The sequence below is a fragment of the Drosophila erecta genome, unplaced genomic scaffold (assembly GCF_003286155.1).
Source record: "Drosophila erecta strain 14021-0224.00,06,07 unplaced genomic scaffold, DereRS2 tig00000000-arrow-pilon, whole genome shotgun sequence".
NCBI classification, from domain to species: Eukaryota; Metazoa; Arthropoda; class Insecta; order Diptera; family Drosophilidae; genus Drosophila; species Drosophila erecta.
In genome coordinates, this window is record NW_020825194.1 from 2,002,199 (window position 1) to 2,013,099 (window position 10,901).

At 45.6% G+C, this 10,901-nt stretch overlaps 2 protein-coding genes across 2 annotated transcripts; both read left to right on the forward strand.

Annotated features, from left to right (window-relative positions):
* The first annotated feature begins 1,274 nt into the window (after positions 1-1,274).
* LOC6555333 lies at positions 1,275-6,778 on the forward strand. Its single transcript, XM_001981182.3, has 7 exons — positions 1,275-1,414; positions 1,771-2,368; positions 3,214-3,796; positions 4,836-5,349; positions 5,448-5,544; positions 5,607-5,905; positions 6,041-6,778. Exons 1-7 carry the CDS (start codon positions 1,354-1,356, stop codon positions 6,406-6,408), a joined length of 2,520 nt encoding a protein of 839 aa, XP_001981218.2. The 5' UTR covers positions 1,275-1,353; the 3' UTR covers positions 6,409-6,778.
* A 1,442-nt stretch (positions 6,779-8,220) lies between these two features.
* LOC26526415 lies at positions 8,221-9,725 on the forward strand. The gene is made up of 4 exons (XM_026982930.1): positions 8,221-8,925; positions 9,038-9,355; positions 9,409-9,486; positions 9,553-9,725. Exons 2-4 carry the CDS (start codon positions 9,197-9,199, stop codon positions 9,703-9,705), a joined length of 390 nt encoding a protein of 129 aa, XP_026838731.1. The 5' UTR covers positions 8,221-8,925; positions 9,038-9,196; the 3' UTR covers positions 9,706-9,725.
* Positions 9,726-10,901: the final 1,176 nt, after the last annotated feature.

Sequence of the window (10,901 nt, forward strand, 5' to 3'; positions counted from 1 at the left end):
TCTTTTTTTTAGATAATTGAACAGCAGGATGCTGCGTTTCTTACATATTCCACGCCCAATTAGACTGGGACCTAATGGGACTGCTGAGCCCGTGGCCTGCTTTTCCGGTACACAAAGACTCCGTTTATCTGGCGCTGACATTTTCCGCGTGCTGCCTTTCAACTTTTCCTTTCCGTCTGCTCAACCCTTTTGCGGTAACATGTTGATCCCCTTAACAACCCGCAACGCAGGGGAAATTCCAGGAAATTAAAGGGTTTGCCGTGCTTTGCAGCCGTTGAAATCAAATGGATAAAAGTATCAAATGTCCGAAATGTATCCCGCGGTTACTTCCGGCCACCAACTGACTCTTAAATACCGCAAAGATTGTTATTGGAAGATAGGCCACTGAAACATTGGGTTTTGTGCGCAATAAGCAGGTTCAAAGCTCATTTACAAGATACACGGAAAAACAGAAAAATTGAACAAATGTAATAATATTATATTTTAATTATATATATAATGGATTTATATTAAAAAAGGGTTTTTTTTTAGAAATAGTCTAACAAGTATCGATAAATGTTTGTATTGATTTGTTGCTATATTAATGAGCCATTAATATTTTTCTTTTCTTTCTATTTTAATTTTTTCCCTTGCTTATGGAAATTTTTCAGTCTTCTTCCCATTAGGAACTGGTTTACATATGCATGCGACACCTTGTTAGCTGGTAAATCACCAGGCGTTCCGGGGAATGACAGTCTGTTCTGCCGGTGGATATTGCATGTTATAGTTGATATATATCACAGGTCTCTTGCAGATGATGATGGATGACAAACGGGCAAAGCCCCTGGAGGGATGCAATTGCCTAATTATATACAAGGCCCTTGCATTTGTCACAATTTAATAAAACCCTATATAGAACGTATCTATGGTATGAGTAACTCTGGTAGACTTGGACCGTTTCCTGTGTATCGAATATTTATGACGTGTGGAGGAACTCGTAACCAGCGTCATTGACTTGAGGTGGCGTTCCCAAAGTTTGTTGCACCCAAAAGAGAGGTTTTCCTAAGCCTAAACACGTAGCTGAAAACCTTCGGTGTCACCTAGTGACACGCATCTCTAAGATACAAATAACACTAGCTAGTAGACTCAAATACAAAACCGCAGCGCGGAGAACAGTGGCGCTCGATTGTTTAACCCGCTCTAGAGTTCCGATCGAGAACCGATCGAGTGAACTCGGTCCACGAAGCTGAAGCTGCTAGTATAAAAAGCTCAGATCAACTCCAGGCATCTCGCAGTATGTTTTATAGGGTCAGCTGGAAAAGATCCTACCCGCAAGTGATTTAAGGAAATATATAGTGATTAATTAGCAGCAGAATGAAAGTGTTCGCGGCGGTAATTCTTTGCATGCTGATTGCCAACGAGGCCAAAGCCCAGTGTGAGTGTTAGCCATGAAAAAATTCCCAAATCGTGGAAATTACGCACAAGTGCGAGGAAGTCCGGTGCACTTCTAATTGAGCCGGTTCCACCAGATTTGCACGCGCCACAATCCCAAGTGGGTAGTTCCCCGAGAAGTGCATCCAAAAAAATTTAATAAATCCCCAATCACTTTGAAAATGTTACCAAATGTTACCAAGATTAAGGCACTGCAAAGATTTGTATCTTGAAGTTTCTTTGAGTGTGCCATGATCAATGTGCAGATAGCCTGAACCGCAAGAATGTCAGAAAAGTGGCGCGCGCATTTAGGGGCATCCCCTGCAGAACCTGATTGTAATGCTTTTATCTCCTCTGCAGATTCGAGATGCCTGAATCCCAACCAAACCCCGGGACTTTGTGTGCTCATTAATGAGTGCCAGACCCTCTACTCCGTGCTGAAGCGGGCCATCTTGACGGATCAGGAGAAGAGCTTCATCAAGTCTTCGGCCTGTGGCAGGGACAGGAACAATCAGCCCTATGTCTGCTGCACCCAGGACACGGGCTATGTGAGGAGCCAACGCCAGGATGTCAACTTTCCGGACTACGATGGATTTGGCGGCGACTGGGAGGAGGAGCGGCCACAGAGTTTCGCTTTTTCCCGGCAAGAAAGACGTCCCTGGAGCTTTGGCAACCAGCCAGCCACCAGCAGAGCACCAGTTCCAAAATCGTCGACTGGCGATGGCTCCACTCTACTGCCTCAGCCGCCCTCCTGCGGGGGCGTGGCTATCAGGAACAGGATTTACGATGGCCAGGACACCGATCTGAACGAGTTTCCCTGGATGGTGCTGCTGGAGTACCGCAGACGAACTGGAAATGGTCTGTCCACCGCCTGTGCAGGATCCCTCATCAATCAGCGATATGTCCTCACAGCGGCCCATTGTTTGACTGGCAGGATCGAGCGGGAAGTTGGAACACTGTGAGTATATGAAGCGGTCTTTCAGGTGACTTTAGCTCAAGAGAATGCATTCTGGTAAATTTGGGGTTTTTTATAGAAAAGCGGCAGGTCAGGCACCTACATGTTCATGAAATTCAAAATTAATTAGTTTTTGTGGTTAAAAACAAGAGATACAAAAGATTTGATCAGCAGTTTATGTAAATCCCTATACTTAGTTCTAATCTCATCGAAAAGTTTCCACAGATTCTAACCACAAGTTGATCCAGACAAGAAAGGTGGAATTTCTTGCTGATCTGTTTTTGGTCATCTATAATAGTTCTGTTAAAACTTACAACTTATCTTAACGCATAATACTGGTTTCGCTGAGTTATCCCCAATATCCAGATTTTATGACAGATTTAGCTTTAGGGGATTTACTATTGATCTGGCCAACCGATTTATGAATGGGCGCCAGATCAATAGACTGATGAATCAAGTTTTGATTTTTCGAATGCTTAGATCTAGTATACAATCCAGTTTCTCGGGATGGGCGAAAGTCAGGCTTATTCACGCTTGTTTGTCCGACAATTCCGCGAAACGGGCTAAAATCTCCGACTAAGTCGGCTAACGAGGCCAAAGGGATCCCCAGACCTGGACCTGGCCAAGTTAGCAAACGTATATACTCGTATATTCAAGAATATTAATTAGACGGTGCTTTGCCGCTTGTTAACTTGTTTCGATGATTCACACAACCCAGGCGTTCGGGTTCTCAATTCGCTCCGCTCTCGATTCGCCGTGGCCAAGCACCAATTAGCTGTTTAATTCTAGTGTTTAATGGCTTAAATGCTCATTAATTGCTTTCGGCTTGTTTCTCATTTGCTTTTTAGTGTCTCGGTGAGACTGGGCGAGCATGACACTCGCACCGCGGTGGACTGCCCCCCAGGTGGAGGAAGTTGCTCGCCGGAGGTGCAGCGTTTGGGCTTCGAGGAGATCCGGGTTCACGAACGATACAGTGAAAAGTCCTCCAATCAGGTGCACGACATTGGTCTCATTCGCTTGGAGCGCAACGTCCGCTACTCGGACAACATCCAACCTATTTGCCTGCCCTCGTCTGTGGGCCCGGAGCCGCGGCAATCCGGCCAGCAGTTCACCGTAGCCGGCTGGGGCCGCACTCTGAAGATGAGCCGCAGTGCCGTCAAGCAAAAGGTGACGGTCAACTACGTGGATCCCGCCAAGTGCCGCCAGAGATTCGCCCAGATCAAGGTGCCCGTGGAGGCCACCCAACTCTGTGCCGGCGGACAATTCCGGCAGGACAGCTGCGATGGCGACTCCGGCGGACCGCTGATGCGATTCCGCGACGAGTCCTGGGTGCTCGAGGGCATCGTGTCCTTTGGCTACAAGTGCGGCCTGAAGGATTGGCCCGGTGTCTACACGAATGTGGCTGCCTATGACATCTGGATCAGGCAGAATGTGAGGGCTTAGCTGCCGAACTCACTGCAGGCTCTAAACAAAAATTGTGATCTTCACCACTTTTAGACTAGTGTAGTAACTGACTTAGATCTTAGTAGACATAAATATTTATTGATGCAAATACAAGTTTTGACTTTAAATGACTTAATTGGGAAAGTTATATCTCAGCAAGCCCACTGAGATTTTTATTGTGTAATTATGAAACAGGAAGTTTGTCCCTTTTGCCTTGACTTATATAGTCATATATATTATGAATACATTTTATAGTATGCGGTTATATCAGTTTAGTAGCTTGTGAAACGCTTTATATTCGTAGCAACCCAACAAGGTGACTGACCTGGTGCGAAAACCTTTGGATTTCCCAGCTGAAGGCGACACCTTCAGCAATCGCGGTCCAAGTGACATTGCCACCGCGCTTTAATTGGCAGAAAACCACAAGAAAACTTCCGGTTTTGGGCAGGTGTTTTGTTCGGAGCCGTGAACGTGGACTTTGGCCAAAACCATTTGGCGGAGCTTTGCCCAGCTGCCGCCGCCGCCTAAAAGCGGGCAATCTTAAAGCCATAAAGCTTTGACCAGCCAAGAGTCAGACTCTCGCCTTGAACGAAAGTGAAACCAGCTGGCCAGCTGAGTCGGTTATGCAATATATATATTATAACCGGACCAGCCGGACGATCGGTATCGGTCGACCTGCCGTGCCGACTACTGCACTTTTGGACTCGTTTTTCGCCGCCTAAGTGGGGCGGGGGCGTCTCATTTGTTGACACCTGAGTTGGAGCTTTGAGCTGGTAGACTGAAGACTGAACACTGGAGACTGAAGACCGGAGACTGTAGACTGAAGACTGAAGACCCGGGGGTCTTCGGCTCTTCCGACTTTTCGGGGTCTTCGGCTTTTCGCTTTTTGGCACTCTGCTTAAGCCAACTGCGTTGCCATTCAGTTTCGGTTCGTAAGCCTTTGCCGCCGCTTCTTCTTGCCAGACGATCGGATTTGGATACGGATTTGGATTTGGCTTGTATCTGCGGTTCAAGATCATAGACATAGATACTGTTACCTATGCTCGGTTGGGTCCTGCGACTATGGCTACTCTTCGGCTGTTTCAACCGCTTCCTGGCTCTGGCCGAGATCCTGCAGGAGTGCGATATACCCAACGAGACGAAGAGGGGAGTCTGCCTGGAGGTGAGCAGGTGCAAGGCGTACCTTCAGGTGCGAAATGCCACCAACTTGCCGGCGGAGAAGGTTAACTTCCTGAAGAAGGTGCAGTGCGAGGTCTCAGAGGCAGAGGGTTCCTACGAATCCCTGGTTTGCTGCCCGGCGAATGGCCAGGATTACCTCTTTCCCGTGCTGCAATTCTCCAAGTTCGAGTACCGAAGATTTCTGGATGTCACCGCCCGATTCAAGCGCAAGAAGCTCAAGCGACGGATTCAAACAGTGGAACCAAGTTCCGGATTCAATTTACTCAATGAGTGCGGCAAACAAGTGACTAATAGAATTTACGGAGGCGAAATCGCCGAGCTGGATGAGTTTCCTTGGCTGGCCCTGCTTGTTTACAACTCGAGTGAGTCCACATTGGTGTAACAAAATTATTAATTATATTGTTTCGACTATTTGATAGTGAAGTACATGCTTTCCACCCATTTTACTCAATCCTTTTAGATGAGTACGGCTGCAGTGGAGCTCTCATAGACGATCGCCATATCCTAACAGCTGCCCACTGCGTTCAAGGCGAAGGAGTTCGTGATCGCCAGGGACTGTGAGTAGAATTTAAACAAATATTTTTTAAGTATATATATACAGAATTTCCCATGCGTCTAGAAAGCATGTGCGTTTGGGCGAGTTCAACGTGAAAACGGAGCCCGACTGCATCGAGGAGCCGAATTATCTGAGCTGCGCGGACGCCGCCTTGGATATTGCCTACGAGAAGATCCATGTGCATCCGGAGTACAAGGAGTTCTCCAACTACAAGTACAATGACATCGCCATTATCCGGCTGAAGCATCCCGTATCCTTCACCCATTTCGTCATGCCCATCTGTTTGCCCAACAAATCCGAGCCGCTGACTTTGGCCGAGGGCCAGATGTTCTCCGTTTCCGGCTGGGGTCGCACGGACTTATGTGAGTATAGCCCAGATATTCGCTATAACCAGTACCCTGGTTATTTTAGATCTGAACTTCTTGAAGCTATGCTAAGTTCTTCTTTCTTTTGAATGCCTGCTTGATAAAGTGATAACGATAAGTCCGTCTTTGCAGTCAACAAGTACTTCATCAACATCCACAGCCCCATAAAGCTGAAGCTGCGCATCCCGTACGTCTCCAACGAGAACTGCACCAAGATCCTGGAGGGATTCGGAGTGCGACTGGGCTCCAAGCAAATCTGTGCCGGCGGCGAGTTCGCCAAGGACACGTGTGCCGGCGACTCCGGAGGACCACTGATGTACTTCGATCGCCAGCACTCGAGGTGGGTGGCCTACGGAGTGGTCAGCTACGGGTTCACCCAGTGTGGGATGGCCGGGAAGCCGGCTGTTTATACTAACGTGGCCGAATACGCCGACTGGATCGACAGTGTTGTGCAGCAGCGGAAGAAAAAGAGCCAACAGACGCAGGCCGAAATGCCTTGACGTCAGATTTCTTTGCATTTGGGTGAGGAACAATGGGCGCCTAATTGAAGTGGGCGGGATTCGGATTCAGATCTGTTTACCTCTATCATACTTACCGTATTTGTACATATTTTGCTAATTATCTAACAGCCATCAACTATTTGGTTAAGCGTGTGAGTGAATGAGTGCGGAATGTGAGTGCCTGTGCGAGCTAACAAAAGTCTGAAAAACATGTTTCTATTTAAATAAACTACTGAATATTTACCCCGTCTGTGGAGTTTAATTGAAACGAGCTGCTGACTCAGCCGGGAAAATGCCACTTTATACTACCGGGAAAAAGTCATCCGAAAAGGTTTTTCAAATTAATGTACCAGGTCAAATTTGTTGTGTATAATTGCTTTTCGAAAATGTAATCAGTTCATTGAACTGGTGGCTAATCCACCATGACACTATTATGACTGAATCAGCCTGTTTATGCAGTGTCATAGGGGCATAACTTTATTTTCAAGTAGTGTCAAGATGTATCTATAATATGTATATGTTTCTTTAAGTGTCTGTTCGAAATCAGCTGTATAACAGCTGTTTGTCCGCTCAGCCAGCTGGTCAAACCCGCCGATGCAGTGGTCTACGGCTTGATGTCGTCATTGATTGCCACACTTTGCTTTCACCCGCCATTCGCGTGCACTCAAAACGTGGCTTAAAAACATGGTCAGCTCGTGAGCCGAGTGATGCAATGGCTGCCAAAAGCAAAAACAAAGCCCAACCAAAAGTCAGCCAAAAGTCAGCCAAAAGTCAGCCAAAAGTCAGCCAAATCGGTGCCCAAATCGATGGCAGGCCCATTCATCAGGCCTGCCTGGGATCCCAAAATAGCCAGAAGCCCAGAAAAGAGCGCTCCATGGGCCATTTGTATGCGATGCGCAGGTGTTGTGGCCAAGTGCCAAGTGCCAGTGGGCCACTGACCAAAATTGGCCAAAAGCCGAGCCGAAAGAAGCCACCGAAGAGAGATGATCCGAGCAGAGTGAATTTCAAGGGGCGACCACTCATCGCCAGTGTGTGCGTCATGGAGTGAAAGTGAACTTGACTCTTTGACGGGCTGCATTTGATTTAGTGCCCCCCACCGGTGATTATGATGTGTGCATTAATATTCATGATGTTTATCAGCTGGCGCCGACACCTGCTCAAAAAAAAAAAACCAAAAACCAGATCCAAGACTTTGGGGCGCCATCCAGCCATCCATTCATACATATGCTTGTGCAGCTCATTATCGGCTTTTTGCCGATTTCTGTTAACCTTGAACCACATACACCCATAAACCCACTCACCGATACAAACTCACACTCGCACAAAATAGATTTTGATTTGGGAATGTGGAATTGGCAAACATGAGTGACATTGAAAAGCTGCGATTTTCGCGGAACGCCCAGCGTGAAACTGGGTGAAATAATAACCGGTTTTCAATCTGATGACTAGCCGATTGGTTCTTCAAACTCAAAATGGAGCGTATTGTATGGGATTCCTATCCCCCACATATTATCTACAACTAATAATAATCTACAAAGAATAAATAGTTACAGATATGAAATGATACGTCTTTAAATTAGTTTTCCAAGCTTGCTGTCTGTAAGTAGGACTTGTCTCTTTATGAGACAAAATAATATATATATTATTATCTGTTTTTCCTTTAACCTTGACGAGTGAAGTATCTCTCGATACCCCTTCTTTGTACTTCAGCTCGTTCTCATTTTCAGATAGTATCTGCACTTGCACGACATCTTCCGCTGGCACGCTGAAATCTGTTTTGCGTTTTAACTCAGTTCCCTCCAGAGACTCAAAGTATAAAGTACTTGTAGATACTTCGAGCCCCTTGTATTCAGATACATACTTATTGGCATGCTGCACAGCTGAAGAGCCGCTTCAATCAAAACATCGGCCAACTGGCGCGACCGCAGGAACATTGAATGGCCAACTGGGCGGAGTAATTCGGTTATGGCCACGCCCACCGGGCAATTATAAAGTCAATTTGAGCTACTTTGGCAGGGGTCCTGCCAAGTCCTGCGAAAAAGTACAAAGAGTGGGGACTTCTAATCAATTTAGCAACGAGGCAACCCCTCAGAAGTTTGATAATTGCATTGGGCTGCGCTTGTGAAAAGTTTGTTTTTTATTGTAAAGAGTAAAGAGTGGGAAATTAGAAGGCAAGCTACAAAATTAGCCATATGGCGAAGAAGAAGGGGTTTTCCCAGGTACGAGCATTTTCCGATGCTTTGTTTTCCCCTCCCTATAAAGCTGGCAATTGCATTCCCATTTCCATTTCCATTTTCATTTAACGGCAGCTGAGACCCTCGACTATAAAACTTTATCGACTTGTTAACTGAGCTTCGTATCAATAAATGCCAACGTGCCACACAGACGTTGACATGCCATTAAATGTCAATGCCAAGTGCGTCTCAGGACACATATCCTGGATCCTTTTCAACTTTTGCATGAGTACGAGGGTGCTCTGCAGCCCTCAAGCCCACGAAATTCCCGAAATTTGCAAGGGTAAGTGCCAGCATTTGGGCCAAATTGTTGTATAAACTCAATGAAATTAAAATGCGAAAAAGAGGGAAATGCGAGTGCAAGTAAATGAATGGAAATAAAAATGGCAATGTAGCCGTATCGCTTTCATTAGTTAATGGATTGTCCGCAGAGAGCAGCATTCGCTGCTTATCACAATAATGCCGCTTATGCGATGAATGGATAGACCCATTTGAATACAGTCGCAGTAGTGCAATCTCAGCTGCACTCTCAACTCAACTCGATTACTCGGAAAATGCGTACTTCATGTGCCAAGATTCCGCATTACTATCCATTCGTAAAGTGCAACTCAAGTAAATCGGTCGCAATGAGAAGCTATCTGCTGCTGGGCATATTTGTGTATTATTTATGCACATTTGTGCAGATTGAGGGCCGCGATGAGGCGATTGAAGAGGTAAGTCTGCTAGCCTATACTATATCTAAGTATCTCATTGAGTATCTGCTTAGGAAAACGACAGCACAAACGCAAATACGCAGCTTGGAAACATTTTGCTCTGCGACAATTTTCAAAACTCTTCTCTGCAGGTAACATTTCTTTGACATTTAACATTTGCCAATCGTGATTATAACAACATATATTTTATGTTTTAGAACAAAACGCGCTTAAACAGATCAAGTTTGGGTCGACGAATGCCAACTGATCACCTGGGAAGAAAACGCAGTAACCATCGGAGAAGAGTACAAACTAGTCGTCGCAACCAAACTACACGCAAACTTAAGTATTCCACACATAAAACTGCTTAAATAAAGATATGTGTATATGATCCGCAGTGTAGTTTTAGTTACACTTCTACACAAAACGTAGACCTCGCATCCCCATAAATATGCAATCGAAATGCCTGGGACGCGACTGTACGCAGCTGAGTACAGTGAAGTCACTCCGGCGCACGTGGCCATCAAATTAAGAATAAATAAAGTCCAGACTACGGGGATTCCTCATAATCGCCTCGTAATGGGAAAACTGTCTAGCGATAATAATCATCACTGTTTTTTTTCTTATAAAGCAATAATCACGCACGTGATGACTTTCGCATTATGGGAAAATCGCTATGCGCGAATTTGCATAGTCCTTTGGCAACCCTCGCGAAAATCTGGCACTCAATGTTTATTAAAAATTAGCAACAAGCTGTTGGCAAAATTATTGCAAAATCAAGCAGACATCCATTTACTTCCTGTGAAATTCGTTTTATTTAATGCGCATGATTGCCTGCAATTATGAAACTTTTTCAATTTAAACTCCATTTCCAACAAGGAGGTTTTGTTATATGGCTCACTAGGTCAGGTTGCAGGTCAAAGCAATAAGGGAATATTTAATTCAAATTACACGAAGGGCGGCGCATTTGCATAAGAAAAGGTGAAACTTAATTATAGCATTTTGTAACATTTTTTTTCTAATTGAACTTTTCCAGCCGCCGAGCAAACAAACCGCCGCCCTGAGGACATTTTTCGGTGGGTGTGGCTGAACAAACAGCGACATATGTGAGTGTCAGTGGTGCGAAAGGGGTGGCGGCCTTAAGCGCATGTTCGCGACTGTACCAAGATGTGAAATTCGTGTCACTTGGGCTGGCAACTAAATAAATAAGGTGCGCAGCAATGCCACACATGGTGGCATGGGTATGGGAAAACACTTGCAAGTTTCCCAAGGTTTCGAGTGGCTTTTCCCTCCAAATTTCCAACATTTTTCTTGGAGAGCTTGCGAAAAGTTGTAGTTGCTCAACATGGACAGTTTTTGCACATTAGCACGCAGCACTCGAGTTAATGCGGGAAATTGGGATAAAGGACCTCTTGAGCCTGTCAGTCAGACACTTTCCACGTCCCTCCACTTTCGGCAGATTGGGAAAGTCAAATACAATTTGATAGCCGGGTCGGACAAAGCCAAAAAAGACCAGTTAACGAGAATGGAGAAAGGTTAGAGTGCCGCAGGCGGGACTTCAGATACA

Excerpts from the sequence above, each read along its gene's own strand:
- LOC6555333 (XM_001981182.3), top strand. The coding sequence starts at position 1,354 with ATGAAAGTGTTCGCGGCGGTAATTCTTTGCATGCTGATTGCCAACGAG. Across the intron at positions 5,545-5,606 it reads GTTCGTGATCGCCAGGGACT|AAAGCATGTGCGTTTGGGCG; the intron begins GTGAGTAGAATT and ends CCATGCGTCTAG. Across the intron at positions 5,906-6,040 it reads CTGGGGTCGCACGGACTTAT|TCAACAAGTACTTCATCAAC; the intron begins GTGAGTATAGCC and ends CCGTCTTTGCAG.
- LOC26526415 (XM_026982930.1), top strand. The coding sequence starts at position 9,197 with ATGCGTACTTCATGTGCCAAGATTCCGCATTACTATCCATTCGTAAAG. Across the intron at positions 9,356-9,408 it reads GCGATGAGGCGATTGAAGAG|GAAAACGACAGCACAAACGC; the intron begins GTAAGTCTGCTA and ends GTATCTGCTTAG. Across the intron at positions 9,487-9,552 it reads TTCAAAACTCTTCTCTGCAG|AACAAAACGCGCTTAAACAG; the intron begins GTAACATTTCTT and ends TTTATGTTTTAG.